This window comes from Sapajus apella, unplaced genomic scaffold (genome assembly GCF_009761245.1).
Source record: "Sapajus apella isolate SASKATOON/1434 unplaced genomic scaffold, GSC_monkey_1.0 scaffold31, whole genome shotgun sequence".
Classification (NCBI taxonomy): Eukaryota; Metazoa; Chordata; class Mammalia; order Primates; family Cebidae; genus Sapajus; species Sapajus apella.
Window position 1 is genome coordinate 8,056,834 of NW_022436971.1, and position 20,287 is coordinate 8,077,120.

At 36.9% G+C, this 20,287-nt stretch overlaps 2 protein-coding genes across 6 annotated transcripts in view; one reads left to right on the plus strand and one right to left on the minus strand.

Moving 5' to 3' along the window:
• GEN1 (GEN1 Holliday junction 5' flap endonuclease) overlaps window positions 1-15,917 on the minus strand; it is a 28,096-nt gene extending 12,179 nt beyond the window's left edge. Inside the window, exons 1-6 of one of the 3 annotated variants that reach the window (XM_032294068.1) lie at window positions 15,569-15,917; window positions 9,857-10,029; window positions 8,690-8,876; window positions 5,526-5,702; window positions 3,923-4,033; window positions 1,427-1,500 (exon numbers count right to left, since the gene is read on the minus strand). In XM_032294068.1, the coding sequence (XP_032149959.1) occupies window positions 1,427-1,500; window positions 3,923-4,033; window positions 5,526-5,702; window positions 8,690-8,876; window positions 9,857-10,017 (710 nt within the window). In that variant the 5' untranslated portion in view covers window positions 10,018-10,029; window positions 15,569-15,917. Of the gene's footprint in view, window positions 1-1,426; window positions 1,501-3,922; window positions 4,034-5,525; window positions 5,703-8,689; window positions 8,877-9,856; window positions 13,248-15,568 lie in introns of those variants that run through there. The other 2 variants (XM_032294066.1, XM_032294067.1) reach the window with 2 other exon arrangements.
• Window positions 15,918-16,017: 100 nt separating this feature from the next.
• Window positions 16,018-20,287, plus strand: part of SMC6 (structural maintenance of chromosomes 6) — an 86,790-nt gene continuing 82,520 nt past the window's right edge. Inside the window, exon 1 of one of the 3 annotated variants that reach the window (XM_032294061.1) lies at window positions 16,018-16,037. The gene's annotated coding sequence lies outside the window, so the exon portion shown is untranslated. Of the gene's footprint in view, window positions 16,038-16,065; window positions 16,266-20,287 lie in introns of those variants that run through there. The other 2 variants (XM_032294060.1, XM_032294065.1) reach the window with 2 other exon arrangements.

The window sequence follows — 20,287 nt, forward strand, 5'->3', positions numbered from 1 at the left end:
TGCACTCCAGCCTGGGTAACAAGAGCGAAACTCCGTCTCAAAAAAAAAAAAAAGAAAAAAAAAAGAATGGTTTCGAGTTAGCCACATGTTATATTCACTTGTTTTTTCTTTTTTATATTATTTTTTACAATTCTCAAATGATTCCTTAACTCATCCCCATGACAAAGTATACCTTTTCTTTCTTGCTTTGGCACAGTAATAATTAATGTCAGTAATAGATTTACTGAAGTCTCAGATTTATCAATAGTTTTACAGATAAAAGAGAAGTCTTATAGGAAAGAGTAGAGTGATTTGACGTATTTTTCATGGTCATTCCTTTTTCATTTTTACCTCTTAGCATTTCTTTTCAGGCACGTGCCATCTTGAACCTGCTGGAGGCTAAGGCTGTTTTTAGTTTCCCAGTGTCCTAGTTCCTTTCTTTTGATTCTATACCGATCATCATTAACATTAATTTTTATAAAGCATTGCTTTCATCAGTAAATATAATTCATGTGTTTTTGATGTAGTAAGTGGCATAGGTTGTTAACTTCTATATAATCTGCATCTTGTTCTCAATCCTCAAAGTGTAGAGACTAAATGAATTAATGTTATTATTAAATATGTAGCTATAAAGCAAAGGCCAGTCAAGTAAGATTTCGATTAATTACAACATGCCACAGACATTTCATTTATAGAAAAAAAATACAATATCAAAGTATGAAATATAAAATTATTTTAACGTCATGTTTACCTTTACCTGGTAGTAAAACAGTTCAAAATAACCAGTGGCAAAATGCCCATGGTTATAAATAAATGCACTTGACATTGTACTAAATGTGTTTAGTGAGCTAATAAGAGATTTTTAAAGATGCAATATGGTGCCTGGTCACTGTGGCTCATGCCTATAATCCTAAGACTTCGGGAAGCCAAGGCAGGGGGAATCACTTGAGCCCAGGAGTTTGAGACCAGCCTGGGCAACATAGGAAGACCCTATCTCTACAAAAATAAAAATAAAAAATAAAAATTAATATATTAACATGTTTAATATAAATAATATATATTTTAAAAATGCAGTATGGTGGCTGTGCACAGTGGTGCCTATCTGTTGTCCCAGCTACTCAGGAGGCTGAGGTGGGAGGATCGCTTCAGCCCGGCAGGTTGAGGTTGCAGTGAGCAGTAATTGCACCAGTGCACTGCAGCCTGGGTGACACAGTGAGACCTTGTCTCCAAAAAAAGAAAAAAAAATGCAGTATGGCTTAGACCACATATTCTCATTCTTTCTTTGGAAAATTTCAGAATAAATAAAAATAAATTATCTTAAATCAAAATATAGGTCAGTTTAAAAATACAAAACCCTTTTTGGAAAACAATTCTTTTTTGTGCTATTCATATTAAGTTCAGCAAGAATAAAAGTTCAATGTCACAAGCAAAAGTAATTAATAGTTACCTCTGAAGTAAACTTTGCCCTTTCAAAATCTGTATAAGTTTTAATGCTTGCTCTTTTCCAACTCCTGGGACTCCCTTTCAGAAAGTGGAAAAAAAGTAATTCAAATGTTAATCAATCACCAGGAATGGTTAAATGTACATTAATTGAAAGTAAGACTCTGCAGCTGAAAGAAAGAATGAGGTAACTCTTTTAAGACAGGAAAAGATGTGCAAGATACATTGCTATGCATAAAACAAAAATTCCACAATAGTGTATATGATCAGGGTTTGTAAAGTAAATGACAATTACACTGTTATCTACATAAACAAAAAATTCAGAGGTTTATATACCAAACCACTGATGGTGTTCATTTTAGGGAAGGGAGGGTCATAATTTTAGAGGGCTTTCACTTACTATGTTAATTATTCGGATGATATTTTAATTTAACCTAACTTTATGTCTGTAATCAGGAAAAACCCAGTTCATTTAATTACATGAACATTCAATATTCCAAAACCCAGACATAAAGAGAGAACAAAGGAGTGCTCTAAGTTAACTCTTGAAATTAAAAACTTAAGAAAATTCAAAGTGTGAATTTCCAGTATGCAAAAATGATATGCATGAATGTATATTCCCATCACAATTTCTGATTTAAACTGAGTTTTCTAGCCCCTATAAGTATATGAATATGTCCTTATAAGCAGAGCTGCTATTTAGCCAGTACGCACTAGGGCTGACACACTCATGCTAACTGGTTAGTAAACAGCTACTGCCCAAGCATCCTGAGTGTCTACCTGCACAGGAATCTCCCATCTAACCTGAACGCTTCCCAATCCACCTATACCCAGAATCCAGCTACTAAAAAGGGTCTATGGCACAGTAGGCACACCCTACTGTGGAAGAGACAGAAGTCTCTTCCATCTCTATAGCCTATGTCTTTGGCATAAACTTTATTAGATATCTTGACTACCATTCTTTTTGTATTAGCATTAGCTATATCTTAAAGTTTTTAAAGGCAAATCAAGTTAGTACATAGTCTTAAAAATGTTTAAGTAGAACAATGTAAATAGCAATTTTTGTTTAAAAAAAACACAAAAGGTCAATATAACTATGGCTAATGCATAATTTAAACATCAGTGTAGCTAAAGTTGGTTTCTGTGAGTTCAAGTCAGCAAATTTTTTCTTAAATACTGGGCTGTTTACAGATTTTAATTATGATATAATTTTACTTAGGAAATAGTCTTCTATTTCAGAAGGAGAATTACAACAAAATAATGGTTTATGGTATTTAAAAGTTTCTTTCCTCCTGCTTTCTTTTCCTACCAGTTTAAAAAAACTTCTTTGATAATATAAATTATAAATTAGGCTTAATAATTTTACTATCCTGCTATATTTTCCTTTTTCCTGAGCTTAGATTAAAAAAAAAAAAAAACAAAAAGCTGTCATTCTTCTTTATACTTCTCTTGGGATTAGAAGTAAAATGAGGATCTGTAAGGATACAGAAATAATCAATAGAAACGTAATAAGAGAACTACATAGTAAGACCTACAATACCAGTCATTTTATATTTTTAAACGCTGTATTTAAGAAAATGGGATTATTCTCATAATGCTTAACTCATCACTCACCTGTTATACTTATTTGTTACATAGCACTAGATTGTACCTCTTAAGATATAAATAAAATATTTCCATGAACAAAACCCAGCACAATGCTGAGGCATGGAAGTATGAAAGGCTTACCCCAATGATCATGTGATTTAGCATCAGTAATAGCATTGAGCATGTGCACAACTGGAAAGCTACAAAGATTACTGAAAACTAAAAAATAGAAAACAGAGTGAAAGAAACTAACACTAGCATGATACAAGAAAAGAACAACTCCTATATTCATTTAAAAAGATAGTCAAACACATATGTGAATCTCTAATGGTTTACTGAGAGTCAAACTGTGGAACTACTTATTATTCTATTCTTGCTTATAATATTCAGTGTCACAAGTCAACTTTTTAGTCCCATCTGAAATGCTGATTATTTTAGACACTTAATAGCTTATTATGCCTAAAATTATATATATATATATATATAATTTTAGGCTTTTTTTTTTTTTTTTTGAGACAGAGTTTCGCTCCTGTTGCCAAGGCTGGAATGCAATGACAGGATTTCGACTCACTGCAACTTCTGCCTCCTGGGTTCAAGCAATTCTTGTGCCTCAGCCTCCTGAGTAGCTGGGATTACAGGCGCCCGCCACCACACCCAGCTAATTTTTGTATTTTTAGTAGAGGCGGGTTTCACCATGTTGGCCAGGCTGGTCTCAAACTCCTGACCTCAGGTAATCCAACGCCTTGGCCTCCCAAAGTGCTGGGATTACAGGAGTGAGCCACCGCACCCAGCCAACCTGACATTATATTTTAAATTTGATTCTTAATCATATAGCTATATCATATTCATATTTACATAGCACATAAAGTATAAAAAACTTTATGAATAGCAAGTAAATATGCCAATTTCAGCTTACCTTTGGGAGATAATCACAGCCAAGAAGTATTGCCAATCCAACCAGAGCATCTCTATCCAAACCTAGTTTACTCTTGATAGATGACATTGTGTAACAGTCAACATGTGGGTCCTAAACAAAGAACAGATTTAATCTTCAAAAAATACATATTTACACATTAAACAACATTATAAAAATAATTTGTTGACGTTCTCTTTAAATGTTTAATTATTCCAGGATGGACGTGGTGGTTCATGCCTATAATCCCAGCACTTAAGAAGCCAAAGCAGCTGGATCACTTGGGGTCAGGAGTTTGGGACCAGCCTGGCCAACATGGTAAAACCCCATCTCTACTAAAAGTACAAAAAAAATTAGCCAGGTGTGGTGACACGTGCTTGTAGTCCCAGCTACTTGGGAGGCTGAGGCATGAGAATTGCTTGAATCCAGGAGGCGGAGGTTGCAGGGAGGTGGAGATTGCAGTGAGCCGAGATCATGACACCACACTCCAACCTGGGCAACAGAGTGAGACTCCATCTCAAAAACAAAAAAGTTTAATTATTCCAAAAAATTTATATAAGAAAATTATCCTGATCAGCAGAATCTTCACAGAATGTGACATTTCAATACATGGAAATAAAGTTGTAGCTTCAAACGTGGCTTAAAAATAATATATTAGTCATTTTTTTCCATTTTATTGCTTTCTGGCATCTAAAAAATATGGATTTCCATCTTACAAAACAAAACATTGTAATAAATATTATAGAAAGTAAACATTCCCTGTAATTGCCCTGCCCAAAGTTAACTATCATTAATAGCTTGGTACATATTCTTCCAAAAAACCACTGTCTTTGACAACTACGTATTAATATTTACTGTTAATTACATTTTTAAGTAAAAATAGAATTATATAAAAATACTATTAAGACATTTTTCACCATTAATATGACTGGATATCTTTTATGTCAATAATAACCTTTTCAATGACCACATTCTATTACATCATATGGATTCTGAAATAGTGTTTCTCAATGAGGATGCCAATATTAGCATTTTGGGAGAGATAACAGAAATGTCTGGCAGAAGGTTTAGTTTGGTTGGCCCCAAGCCTCCAAATATATATAGTCTCTGCCCAAGCCTGAACTGTTACAACCAAAATGTCTGCCAGCAGTATCTCTCCAACTGGGAATCATTAAGTGTAAAGTATTTAATCATGTCCCTATCAATGAGCATTTGGGTTGCTTGCCAAATTTTTGTAATTATTAACAATGCTACACGGAACATCTCTGTATATCTCTCTTTGCATATTTGGAGGTATTTCTGAGGATGAAATACTAAACTGGAAATTCAGGGTCAAAGCAATACATTTTCATATGCAATTCTGTGATGTATTTTTTGAAACTGATTTAGAACCAAGCCATGTGAAGCAAGTCGAGTTCTTATGAGATAAATCCACATTTTGAAGATAATAAACTATGTGGCAATGATTTTTAATAACAGTAAACATTTAGCAATTGCTATGTGCTAGGCATTAGAGTAAGCATTTTACATATATAATTTCACTTAATCAGCCCTTTTAAAAGGTAATTTGTAAACAAATGCTAAACAAGAGAAAGAAAATAAACACCTTTGTATTCATAGTGAAATTCCTGTACACAGTCTGGGCCCCATAGAGGAAAGTATCCCCGTCATTGGTGAGGCAGCCATCTACACAACCAACAGCATTGAGGTAAGCACACATGGCTTCAGCTTCCCCAGCAGCCTGAACCCAGGGGATTCCTAAGCATTCGAGCATATAGAGGCACTGAAAACAAAAAGCAGGTGCAAGATGTTAAAGAATGTTTTCACTGCTAATTTCTTTACCATTTAATGTATTTCTGTATTACAAATATTAATAGCAGCTATTTTGGTGTTTTAAAAATTACAGTATTTAAGAAACACTTGGAAATTTGAACAATGACTGAGTACTTGAGGGCTTTAAAGAATGACTGCCAAACTTTTAGGTGTGATAATAAAAATTATATTCTAGTTATGCTTCTTTTTAAGAATCATCTTTTAGAAAACAGTACTGAAATGCTGAGAATGATACAATATTAATTATGTCTGGGATTTGCTTCAAAATGATGTGTGAGTCAGGAAGTGGGTAGGGGCATAGATGAAACAAGATGAGCCAAGATAATGGTTTAAGATTGGTGATGGGTTACTTTTGTTGATTTAAATTTTTCTGTAATAAAAAATTAAGATTTTAATGTCAATTACAAAGTAATCCATATTCACATTTCATTGTTTTACTAAATGCTATTATCATCAGATTCTGAAAATATCTTTAAATAATAATTAATCACATTAAGATTTACATCTACCAAACTTCAAAAATTTTTCTCATATGATGGTCAATCCGGTATGTGTACTTCCAAAACTAACTAATATGTATAGTTTTGGCTTGAATTTTAAAGTTTGCCTCTTTTTCTCATCTTGCCTTCCCTGTACAATGAAACTCTCATATTATGGGAAACCGTGGAGGGGTCAGCTGTCAGCGTCTTCCTGGGAAATCAAATGTCTGTGCAAAATGATTACATCATTTTGCTGATGCACAAATAATCTGCTGTGGGTTTCCTTTGGTTTATGATTTTAACCCAGCTGGGTAGCTTGTAGTTTAGCCGTATAGCCTAGTTCATTCTTTCTTATCATACACCGTTCTTTTTTTCATGTATCCTCTATCAGGGAATACTGAGTGTGGAGGACAGAAAAGGCTACTTACTTGTAGTTTCTAGAGACTGACAGAATAAATACCATCTCTTGCTTTGATTGATTAATTGCATCCTTGCCACGTTGCATAATAAATGCCTCTGTCAGATGTTGCAAAAAGTCAAGGTACTATGTTGAAAATAATACTTTTCAAGACACTGACCCCATGATTTTAGAGACAGTTTTGTTACAGGTGTTGCTTCAACCTTACCTAGGTAAAAAGTAGCCTTTCATAATACAGTTATTTCAACTTCTTGCACTATTTGCCATTTCAAAGTTTTTCAAAGAACCAGCAAAGAATTTCCTATGAGACTGTTTCAATTTTTCCTACCTTATGTCTCTACCATGTGGGGTGGAGGTGGTATTGGAGGAGGACTAATTTGTGCTTTTCATGCTAATACCTAAAAGATGGCAGTGGATTAGGAGGAAGCAGCGCCTACTAACTGAAGAGTACAGAAAGATAAAAATGACTAATGGGCAACAGTGAACTAAACTAACACAAAATGCCTAAACACCATAATTACTGTAGCAATGAACAGGAATGGAGCAATTTTCTTAAGAAGAGATGGACATCTCTTTTTGTTTGTTTGTTTTATGCTGGTTCTTTAACACCCTAAGATTTGAGGACCATGAATATTTCCAGGAACTGATTATACAAGAAGTAATTAGAACTCAGCACAGATATTTTCTTCAACTGCTGACAGTCATTAAGGTGGAATATTCACTAATTGAAAACTATTTTTAAACATCACATAAGAGTAGAAAATAAAATTTCAGAAGAGGAGAAAAATGACATAATTTTTAACTAAAATAAAAAAACTGATTCAAAGCAAATATGAAAAAGGTTATATTGTTAATAAAGAACTTGCACAAAGAAAAATTAAAAACCTCAAGAAGTAGGACGTGATACCCATTACCCAAAGGGGTATGAAAGTAGGTGAAATGTTTAATGTTACTATTAAAAGACAAATGCATATTAAATATCTTTGTTGTTGCATACTAAATATTACAAAGACAAGCCTCCTAACATCCAATGTTCTTGTGAGTGCACCAAAACTGCTTATCTGACATCTGTATCAGCAGAAATTAATCAGCAAGAGCAATAAAATCATTCCAAAACTTTGCCCCATCAATCCAACTTTGGGTAATTTTATCTAAAATCTCAAATCACAAGAAAACATTACATACACAAAAAATTCTCATCATACTTTCATGGATAGTAGAGAAAAACTAAAAAAGTAAATAACATATACAATCAGGGGTATGATTCATAGCTTCATACATGTTGTACAACCATTAAAAGTAATGACTTTGATTAGAATGTGACAACAGGAAGATATGGGTATGAAGCATTAAGTGAAAAGCCCAGGTTAAAAATCACGTGTACTACTACAACTCTTTAAAAATACACACATTTGAAAACAGACAAAAACTGCCTCCTATTGTTTTATGTAAGTGATTTCTTTCTTAACTTTTATAAAAATATAAAATCTAGCAATATTAAAAGTAACATATAAATAATAGATTGTAATGTAACAATAATTAATTTTTAAAATTATAAGCCCTAAGGGATGCCAAATAGGTATTTTATATATGAACTATCATGAATTCTGAATGAGTGAAGTATGAATTAATGAGATCTCATGTCTTCTAGGAATTCTTTAAGTCCCGAAAGTGTTATAAAAGGTAATATGATCAACTTCCTATATCTACTAGTTGCTTTAGATATACTTTCTTTTGTTTTTATCACATCTCTGCCGAATATTACTGTTCTCATTTCATAAGTACTACTGTTCTCCTTTCACAAGGTAATATACAAGGTAGAGACAGATTATAAATTTTGCTCAATATCTCAAGAGTTTCTACATTCCAGTGCCAGGATTGAAACTTAGGTCAATTTCACTCTAAAAAATAAACTTTTCTCTATGCACACTGGCCTGCTAGTCACAATAAAAGTAATGAGTATTAAAAATGACAAACTATTAGAGTAAAATGTACCCTTTAATTCAAATCAGAATAATTGAATCAAATCTGAATGCTCACCTCTCTTAAGACTGATTTAAAATGTGATCTCCCTGTTTTCTGAGACCACGATTTTCCAGAAGGGCCATACCGAGTCTGATTCCTCTTGCTTATGACATCAGCTTTCAGCTTCGGTGGTTCCCCTTCCATAACAAACACCAGTTTTACATCCATTTGTGTTAAATATGAGATACGAAAAAATAAGTTCCTGAAATATATAAATTAGTAATACATTAATCATCACACATTGATAGCAAAAGTCAAAATAGTATAACATAAAGGCAAAAACATTAGACTAGTATCAAAAATGTTATATATAATAACCTTTTACTTAGGGTTTTAATTAGAGTGGAAAACCACTGAACTTTTTTTTTCTTTGACAGAGCCTCACTGTCACCCAGGCTGGAGTGCAGTGGCATGATCTCGTCTCAGTGCAGCCTCAACCTCCTGGGCTCAAGCGATCTTCCTGCCTCAGTCCTCAAGTAGCAGGGGCAACAGGCAGATGCCACCATGCCTGACTAATTTTTTGTATGTTTTGTAGAGATGAGGTTTCACCATGTTGCCCAGGCTGATCTTGAACTCCTGAGCTCAAACAATTTGCCCATCTCAGCCTCCCAAAGTGCTAGGAATACAGGTGTGAGCCACTGTACCCAGCCAAAAACACTGAATATTTTTAAGCAATAGAGAGTTATGATTATTCTAATTGCTATGTAGAAAATGGTTTGGGGTGGGAGGCCAAGAGCAAGAAACTAGTGAAGATGACGCTTCAGTAGTATAGATGAGAGATGAGGTTGGCATAGACTGAGGTGGTACCTCTCGACACTGAGATAAGTTTGTAATCACAAAGTATATTTTGGAGGTAGATCTAGCAAAACTTACTTGATGGATTGGTGTGGGAGAAGTAAAATAGGGAGAAAATGTCTCCCAAACCTCTTGCTTTTAGTATCTGAAGCATCCTAGTGGATATATTAAGTAGGAGATAGATATGTGAATCTGGAGCTCAAAGGGTAAGAGGTACAAATCTGAGTCCTTAATATAAAGATAGTGAATCTAGACATGTTAAATAGATCTTGAAATCTCAAAATGTAAATGAATAACAACAACAAAAGAAAAAAAGGTGAAATAAAAATCAAGACACTAAGACTGTTCATACACCATACATTTATACTCTAAGAACTTTTACTATACCTGAGGTGGGGCTTCATGACGCTGCCCATCATTTTTTTGACTGTCTGTGCCTCACACACCCAGAGACTCAGATCAACTGCAAGAGTTTGCCCACCAAGATTACGCAAGGGGATGTGTTGCTTAACAGGCTCCAAAATTTGCCACAAGTCATTCACTCCCATTCTGGTGATTATCTGCTGTTACGTGAAACACACTTTGTTAAAGAAACAGAAGGTCATTAACAGGTCATTAATTCAAACAATATATTATAAGCCAGTTCAGGATAATTCATAGAGGATTCTCCTTCTTTCATTAGTCAGCTTTTCAAAATGAATCAAGAACACCTGAAACAGTAAAATGGTAACTGCCTTTTTCCCAGCTAAAAACAAGAGCTAACAAATGCAGAGATGGGCAGAAAACGCAAGGATGCTGTAAATCATTTTTGCCTACATGAAAATTCAATCCTTTATTTACATACTTAGAGAATGAGACTAATTCTCTATCATAACCAGGAAAAACAAAAAACAAAAGCAAGGAAGCATGCAAACAAATGAACTAAAGAAAAATGGGGTTACTGAAGGAAAACTTAGAAAAGTGAGGGGAGATGAAACGAGACAGAAAATGAAGTTGGAGAAATATGGACATAACCTTTTTAAAAGGGCACTGGCTGTTTAAATTGCAAGGTCACATAATCTTCATTGTAGAAAAAGAAAAAAAAAACTTACTCACTTCTAACTTTTAACCACCAAAAGAAAACTAAAGTTAAATATTTTCCCATGTAAATGACATTTTAAAAACAAAATTGGTTTAAACTCTGCTACTGTTATCTGCTTTGGTATTTTCTATAGGCCAGCTTTTCCTTATTATATATCTATATTTGGTTTTCTTTCCATTTGTTAATATTTTGTAAAAATTATGTAGCATGTGCAATGAAAATGCAACCTGACTATACAAATACAGCCCAGATTATTAGGACAAGGTAGGACAAGAATACACTAAGTCAAAAGGCTATATCACCTTTATGCAGAAACCTTCTGAATAAACAGTAATGTATTGTCTGTCCCTTTAACAGAGTCTGTTCTAAAAGTAAATTTTCTCAAATTGCACATAGGTACAAACAAAACAAATGCTGGAATGGTTGCTGTCTGTGACTTATCCTGTTTTTCTGAATCTTAATTTTACAGTGTCGTCAGTGCCACCATGAGTATTGTTATTATTATTTTTTTTTGAGACAGGGTCTCGCTCTGTCACCCTGGCTGGAGTGCAGCGACACAACCTCGGCTCACTGCATCCTCTGCCTCCCAGGTTCAAGTGATCTGCCTGCCTCAGCCTCCCCAAGTGCTGGGATTTCAGGCATAAGCCACTGCACTTAGCCCCACCATGAGTATTATTCTGTATACTCATTTCCATGAAGTGTACAATGACAGCTATGGATGTCACTTTACAGATAAAAATACACAGACTTAAAGGCAAAGAAAGCATTTGGTAGTTAACGGTGGCCCACTACTAATATTGTCTATTTCACATCCTGAAGCCCCACTAGTTGAATATACCATTGTGGCATAGATTCAGTTACTGTGAAAAGTTGTGGATAATTCTGGAAAAAGAGTGGGGTACATACATTCTCGAAGGCATTATGATAAAGAGAAATGAGACAAATTATTAACCCACCAGAACACATAAAACTCAAAGTTTGAGAAGGAAGTTCTTGATACTTTTGCTTTCCTTTGTGACTTGGGGTGGTTACTGGAATAGATTGCTATTGAAGAAAATTATGTAATTCCTTTGTTCTAATTTCATTTAAATGTGACCCTGACCCTAGCAGTCAAAATTTTAAATGCAGGTTATCTTCTGGTTTAGCAATACCTCTTCCAGGAACTTAAGATGTATTATGTGGTATGTATGGATTTATAAATAGCAATATTCACTGTAGCATTGTTTATAATAGCAAGACCCTGAGAAGAGCCAGGTCTCAATCAATAGAGGACTAATTAAGTAAACTGAATTATGGAATGTTCAAACTAAATTAGATGAAATGGCAAATAAATCAGTAGGATAGAAATATATGTACTGATAAAAAAAAACTGATCCAAGTTTTAAAATGAAACAAGTTATATGTTACGGATGATTACAGTTCAGAGATGTTTTTTTAAAACATATCCCTTTGTGCTGTTTCATTTTTAAAATACCATATGCCTGTATTACTTTTCAAATTAGAAAACAGTTAAAAATAAAGTGACCCTATTTATTAGGAGTTGGAGAAATAAACTAGAAATCTTGTTAGATGGTTTGCTTCTTAGATAAGTATTAAGTGACAAATTTAAATAGAATTCATGGGTGAAATTAAAAAGTATTGTTCTGAAAATTTACAAGTACTTGAATATTAAATACTACTTCAGCATAGCGTTTTGAAGGAAGAGAGATTCACATTTTCTGGTTTCCTTCAGACTGGGTAGTCCTGCGGAATTGGCCAGGGCACATATTTTCTCTGGCAACTCCCAGTTGTAAGGTTCAACATTCTTTTCCTATCTCTAATGTTTCCTTTTGTAAGTTGACTACACATATACAAATAAATAGTAATGAAGATTGCCACCTAGTGCAGTGGTGTTTATGATGCCACATAAAAACACACATTTATATATAGGACTGTGATGTCAACTGTATTCCTTCTGAGGGTTATGGTAAAAAAAAAAAAATCAAACAGCAGTAAGGTAGATTCTTGCTTATATACACTGCAGTCCTCTAAGTATTTCAAGTATATTAGGATCATTTTGTAAAGCTTTTAATGAAATAATATTAACTGGGGGCAGCCATATCTAAAAAAAAAAAAAAAAAATCCAGCACTGATTCGATTATTGGAAACTCCTAAGCAAGATAAAGAGGGCTTTTAATTAATCCCATAAATAGTATCTTTTAATATTACACGATTACTACAGTTAGAACTTAGTTTATATTATTTCTTTTGTCAGAAACAAACCTGGTTTAAAGAATGATTGACCATGGTTAATTCCAAAAGAGGAAAATTATGTGAAATGTACATTTTATTAAAAAGAACATCATAATATTTTAAGAATGCGATTAACCCAAAATCTGTTTCCATCATCAACTGTTTTCCATTCCTTATCATATGTTCTTTGCACAAGCTGTTCCTCTGAAGTGATATTAAGCAATGGTTAAGACTGTAAAAGCATAAAACATTCCAAAAAAGCACAGAATGTAATAGCTTTTAAGATAGTAAAGTACAACTACACTGAAGGATAAAACAGATGGTTCTTGCATGAGGTCATAATCATTGTGATGAGGTTACTTGAAAATGGTTCTGCATTAAGTAAAATGTAAAGATACTACACCAGCCATGCATGGTAGCTGACGCCTATAATCCCAGCTCTTTGGGAGGCCAAGACAGGTGCATCACTTGAGGCCAGGAGTTCGAGATCAACCTGGCAAAATGGTTAAGACACCACTTCTATAAAAATAAATAAAAATGTAAAATACTACACCAAGAACTATTTATAATTTCATCTTGCTTTTTAAATACGGTAAAATTTAAAATTTTTTTGGTGTGGGATTTGGTGATTTCCCACTCAAATCTTTTATAACAAATAATTATATTGATGTCAATCCGTTCATACAATCAATATATATATATATATTGCCTATCAAAAACAGTCTCCTGACATCTGCATAATTTTTTAAGAATTAGTTGTCACACAAGTCTGCTTACATGAATCAATGAAGTCAGAACAACATACAGCAGATGACTTTAAGCTATTAATGGCTTAAATTTATTTAGCTTATTTGAATCAACAAAGTCAGAATACATAGCAAACAACTTTATAAGCAATGGACTTGGGATAGAAAGCTAGGATTTGAGTCTTGAATACATACCACTGATTAGCTGTATGACCTAAGGAAGACATTTAACCTTTCTACAAAATGAGAGATATTAAACCAGATGAATTGCAAGATTCTAAGATCTGTAACCTAGTATCTAATATTTGAATCTCATGACCAACTGGCAGCATGGAATAACAAAAAAAAAATCACTCAATTTCAGAAATTATTGCTTGGTATAAAAGAACATAAATTTCCATCTTAAAGAAAGGATTTAATAATCCACTTCCAGTTAAAACAAAAACAAGTCCTTTGATGTAACCATATGGTGCCCATAAATCAATTTAAGTTCCTAAAACTTCCTTAAAAGCTAATAAGCTTTTATTGGTTAATTATAAAACTGAATGAGGTGACAAAAACACAGAACCCTGTTAATTCCACTAATGAATCAAATTTAAAGAACATAAAAAGAGGTCAGTGGCTTAATTGATGCAAAAATACACACTTTATTAAAGCAACAGTTTTGCAATTTACTTCCGCTTTAAGAAAAACATTAGGAAGAAAATTTACTTTAAAAAAGCAGAAAATGCTTAAATTTCCCAATTCCCATTTAGATGACTATAAATTCATATAAAGATTGGTAAATGGTGAAATCTATTTCAGTGCAAGATTATATTTTAAGGGATTTACCACATAATCTCAGTAATTAATGCTGTTCTTTAAAATTATTTTTTCAATTTTAATATGAATTTAGCCTAAACGCTGAGACACAACATAATTCATGCTTATCATTAATACTTATTAAAGGTCTACTATTTAACAGGAATGCTTGTAGGTGCTGGAGAAACAATAATGGAAGATCAAGCTCTGTATTTAAAGACCTTAGTAGGGTAAGTGAGACTGCAGAAAAAAAGGCATAAAAGGTAAGAGAGCAAGCTATAGTTGTATATAGAAAAAAAGGTCCTCCACTTAGTCTTAGGAATCAACGAACAACGGTTCCTGAAGGAAGTGACAGGTAAGTAGGGACCTCTCAACTGTGTTTCCCATTGGTTACAGCAAGGCCAGATGTTTTGGTCTATTTTGACTGTCATATTTTTCGTTGATCCATGGCAAGGGCCACAATAGAAATATATGTGCGATTACTTTTAAAAATAAAAGGTGACTTTGATGGAAAGAATTCTATTACTGGAGGCCAGAATTTCGACATCAATGGGAGGTGGGGTAAGGTGGCAGTCAATGCATTATTTTCCCCACCTAAAAGAGAAGATTTTGAAGTATGAAAAGTAGGTTATCACCTAGGTCTGTATATTCATAGGAAGGGTTGTGTAAAGACCGAAGGGGTAGTGTGGGGTAGAGAAGGGCGCTGAAACCTAAACCAAGGAAGTACGATTTCATCACTTCTGACGTTTATTTAGGGGGGTTACACTCTAGGTTACCAAAGGAGGAAAGAACGATTGTAAAACTACAATGCCTTAAGGTAATTACTGTAACATAACCATATCCAAAATATAACGTTAACACGGAAAAGGGAACATTCAAGTGTGCCTATGGGGACCAGGGAGGGCTCGCCCGGAATGCCCTTGAGTGAGGGGTGGGAGTTATCCCCACCGCGTGCCCGGGGGTAGCACAACTGGACGCTGCGGCTTCGGCCGAGCGCGAGCGCCCGGCGAACACGCAGCTTTCCCGGGGCGGGGTGACCCGCAGGGCCCGCGCTAGAGGAAGCAGGGGCCAGGTCGCGGCCTGGCGGCTCGGTTCGGATTTCCTACTTTATTCAAAGGGAGTCACTGAAAGTGTTTTCGGAGGAGCAGCGAACAAAGAGCTCGCCCCTAACCGAGACTGTCAAAGGAACCAGTGGGAGAACCGGGGCGGCACCGTCTCTCCAAGTCCCGCGGGACTTACCCGGACAACCCTTCCTCCTCAGCTCTGGAAGAAGCCCCTTCGTCATTTACCAGTTTAGCCTGAATCCTACCAAATTTCTGAATTTTCTCGAAACGAAAAGTCCTCTTTCTTTATCCAACCAAAGAGTAGTGCCTGGGACTCAGCCGCCAGACCCGGGAGCACCAGGAAGCATTTCAAATCCGGCGCCCGCCCGCGCGGCCCCGCCTCTTCCGGGAAGTGACTGTCCCCTTTCCCCCCGCTGGGGCCCGCTCGGCTTTCCCTTCCCGGCTACCAGCCGATCCAGAGGACGCATGCGTGGACCTGTTGCCGGGGGCGCCCAGTTATCTGCCCTTTCTCTTAGGCAAATCACCCGCCTCCCCCTCGTCCGGCCGCTGCGGAGCCGCGCGTGCCTACCAGCTTCCCACCCACCCACCGAGGGACACTTCCGGCCTCTCAGGCTCTAGCGACGTGAAACCTCGGAACTGCGCAGGTGCGGGCAGAGTCCGAAGGGAGGGAGGGCGGAGCGCAGGCGCGGTCAGTCCCGCGTTGGGCGCCGGAGCGCCGGGGCTCCTGCCTTCCCTTGCGGCAGGCGCGCGCTTCCCGGCGGGTCAGCAGTGGTTAGCCGAGGTCGATACGCCCGCAGGGTGGCCTTAGCGTCCGGTCGCACCACGACAGTCCCGCCGATCAGGTTCCTTGGGGAGACTTCGACTTGTTGGCGGTACGATGAAAGCGCGCGCTGTCGCTTTCCCTTGCTCCGGGGTTCGTCCTCCACCGGCTGTCCCCTTGGCTGGCGACCCCTAGCCACCTGGGAGAGGCAGGGTCAGCTCAGCTGCAGCGGTGTCCACGGTGGTCCTCGCGGGCCCGGGCGGGAGGTGTCCGTCCCTCGGGCGGGTCGGGCGCCCGGTGGGATCTTCGCGCGCTCTTAGAGGCGGCACCGGTCTCCTAAGCCACGGGAAACTTGGCGTCGGCGCGGGGCCGCTCTTTCCCAGACGGCCGTCCCCAGACTCCCCGGGGCGGTGGCGAATAACTGGAGTTGGGGAAGAGGTCTGGGGGAAAGCTGGGGTCGGGAATGGCTTTTAGCACGAATCTGATGATACCTCGAAGGCGGCAACTGGTGTGTTTAAAGGCTGTACACAAAGATCACTAAAATCGGATTTGTCATGAAAGCCCAGTTTTACGAAAAGGCAAATTGTATTATTTAGAAAAATTAACAAGTGTTTAAAGGTTTGTTGATGGCATTTCTTTTCCCTAATCTTTTGGAAATGAACCGGGGAAGAATCCCAATTGGGAATTTCGAAAAACAGGACTCTAGGGTAGAGAAAGGGTTGTGGGACCAATAGGGTTTGAGGTAATACTGTGAAACATCTCAGAGCAATCATCTAGTATTTAAGCCCTCAAGACAGAAGTTTTGTGAGTGCTTATTATTCTGCATATTTCATTAGTAGGAGATTAAAAGGCAGTGTTTTAAAGGTAGACTTCTCAGTAATAATATATTTAAAGGAAAAAAGAAAAACCCAAATTCATTTTGGAACCAATTCTGAGGGATTGACTGTACCTAGCTGACAGGATTCTTAAATATGTGGAGAAAAACCCAAATTCCCTGACTTTTAGATGGTTGCTGTGTGATCTTTTAAAGTGTCCAATAGTGTATGCAATGGCATGCAGTTTCATGGGTGTGTGGGTGGGGAGGGAGCATATTTGAACTTCTGTTCAGGTTTACTTTATTTCATTTGATTTCTACGTAAAACATAAGAGTATTTTATGTTGGAATGTGTATTTCAAATTTTCCTTAATGGGTGCAAGTACAAAGCGGTTGGAGACAACTAGTATATTGCTTAAAAACGTATTTATATCACAAAGAATCAGAGTTGTGTGACTGAGCAGGTTGGTACCACCTCTTTAGTTTTAGTTCTTCTTCCATAAGTTGGAAGGAATAACACAGTTATCAGTGCATCCTCCGTATCTGTGGACTCAATCAAGGGATTGAAACTATTAATTACAGAGGAAAAAAGTGGATGGTTGCACAGACTTTTTTGTTCTCGTCATTATTCCCTAAACAATACAATATAACAATTATTCACATAGCATTTACATTATATTAGGTTATACAAGTAATCTAGAGATAATTTTATGTGGGGAGGTCATACACATATATGACACCGTTTCACATAAGGGACATGAGCATCTGTGAATTTTCGTATCTGAGTGAGAGAGAGGGTCTCTCGTTTTGTAACCAATTTGGAGGGATTGAGTGTACCTGGCTGACAGTATTCTTAAATATGTGGAGACAGAGGAAGAGAAAGTTATGTAGTTACATATTGGCATCTGTCTTCAATCCGTATAAAGCACTTAGTATTGAAAAAAGTACAAATATCATGTTAAAGGTATTACAGTGAAAAACATGTTTTATTCCCCGAAGCCTTATTTTACTGAATCTGTAGAATTGTATATGAGACCTACCTAAATCTTGACTGTCATTTTTAGACCAAATTTAGGAAAAATAATCAAAGCAGTACTTGGCTTACTTTTAGGAATTAGTAACTCAAAATTTTACCATGCTAGCTTACATTGTATTTAAGACATAATTAAATGCCACAGTTCTATATAGACAACCATAATCCAGCTGACTGAGGATCACGTGTAGTCACTTACACATTTTTGATTGACTAGTTAAATAAGTTACATCTTTTCTCACTGAGGATGCTTTTCTTGGTCACTAAATTCAAACTACTGGTAGCTTTCTTAGCTCCACTCCCAAATCCTTCTTTATTGCAGAGTATTCTTCACCACTGACTGGCCTCCTTATCTTAATACCTTAGGAGCGCTTCAAACTCAGTGTTTTCTTTCTCTTTTTTTTTTTTTTGAGACAAAGTTTCCCTCTCTTGTTGCTGAGGTTGGATTGCAATAGTGCAATCTGGCTCACTGCAACCTTCTCCTCGATTCAAGCAATTCTCCTGCTTCAGCCTCCCAAGTAGCTGGGATTACAGGTGTGCGCCACCACACTTGGCTAACTTTGTATTTTTAGTAGAGACAGGGTTTCACCATGTTGGTCAGGCTAGTCTCGAACTCCTGACCTCAGGTGATTCCCCCCACCTCCTCCACCGTCTTGGCCTCCCAAAGTGCTGGGATTACAGGCATAAGCCACTGTGCCCAGCCCAAACTCAGTGTTTTCAAATAAAATAAATATTTTATCCTCCTTCCTTGCCAAACCTGCTCCATCAATTTATAATGACATTTAATATTAAGTGTGAAGATGGAACACAAAATGAAATTTTATAAAGCACACCCAAAGTTTTAGTTTTGATTAATAGTAACATTAGAGGGACACATGATAATAGAATCTTTTCTTTTTTTTTTTTTTTTTTTTTTTGAGATGGCGTTTCACCCTTGTCACCCAGGCTGGAGGGCGGTGACACGATCTCAGCTCACTGCAACCTCCACCTCCTGGGTTCAAGTGATTCTCCCATCTCAGCCTGCTTAGAAGCTGGGATTATAGGCGTGCGCCACCACGCCCAGCTAATTTTTTTGTTTTTTTAGTTGAGAGGGGGTTTCACCACGTTGTCCAGGCTGGTCTTGAACTCCTTAGCCCACCTCCCAAAGCACTGGGATCACAGGCATAAGCCACCACACCCAGCCAATAATAGAATGTTTTTTTTAAGTTTAATGAAGGATAGACAAGATAAAGGACAGACTAATAGCCAATTTCACTGTCTATGAATAATTAAACTGTCAAACTTGCCAGTAGGAACCTGGGCATTAAAGAGGTTTAACTGGGTTTTGACAAAGCTGGATTTGGATCAGGGCTCTGCTATGTTAGAGCTATAGAAGCCTTTGTATGTTAGAACTAAGTTGCAGCTATGTAAATTCAAGTCGCTTACTTGTGACTCAGTCTCTCCTTTTGTAAAAATAAGGGCAATATTTATCTCGTAAAGATGTTGACGATCAAAGGAAATAGAAAGTTCTCATCTCAAAAGCTAAGTATATATTCAACAAATGTTAATTCTACTCACCCATTTGTACTCACCAATTTTACTCAGTCTTTTGAATCTCTTGGTTTTTATCTCTTCCCTTTGTCTCTGATTACCGCTGCATCCTTTAGAAACTGATCTCTTCTCCTGCCATTCTTACTTTCAGTTTCATCCGTCTTCTATATTGAGCCATAGGGATGTTTTCAAAACACAAATCTGTTCAGATTTTATTAACTGAAATGTTGGGCTTTATACTTCCCAGTTTTGCTGATCCTGAAATTTCGAATAGATAGATTCATGAATTTTTTCACTTAAGTATTTATACTATTTATTGTCTAGTTAGTGTCATATGATTTCATGATACATTCCAAACAATGTAATTAAGCACATTAAAAATGAGGTTGTTTACTGTGGAATAAATGTCTGTTGTGGTAGGCAGAGTAGAATTGAGGATGAGGTAAACACAGTCCAGGGCAGATTCAGAAGTAACAGTAATTTTGCCTTTTTTAAAAAATAATAGGCCGGGCGCGGTGGCTCAAGCCTGTAATCCCAGCACTTTGGGAGGCCGAGGCGGGTGGATCACGAGGTCAAGAGATCAAGACCATCCTGGTCAACATGGTGAAACCCCATCTCTACTAAAAATACAAAAAATTAGCTGGGCATTGTGGTGCGTGCCTGTAATCCCAGCTACTCAGGAGGCTGAGGCAGGAGAATTGCCTGAACCCAGGAGGCGGAGGTTGCTGTGAGCCGAGATCGCGCCATTGCACTCTAG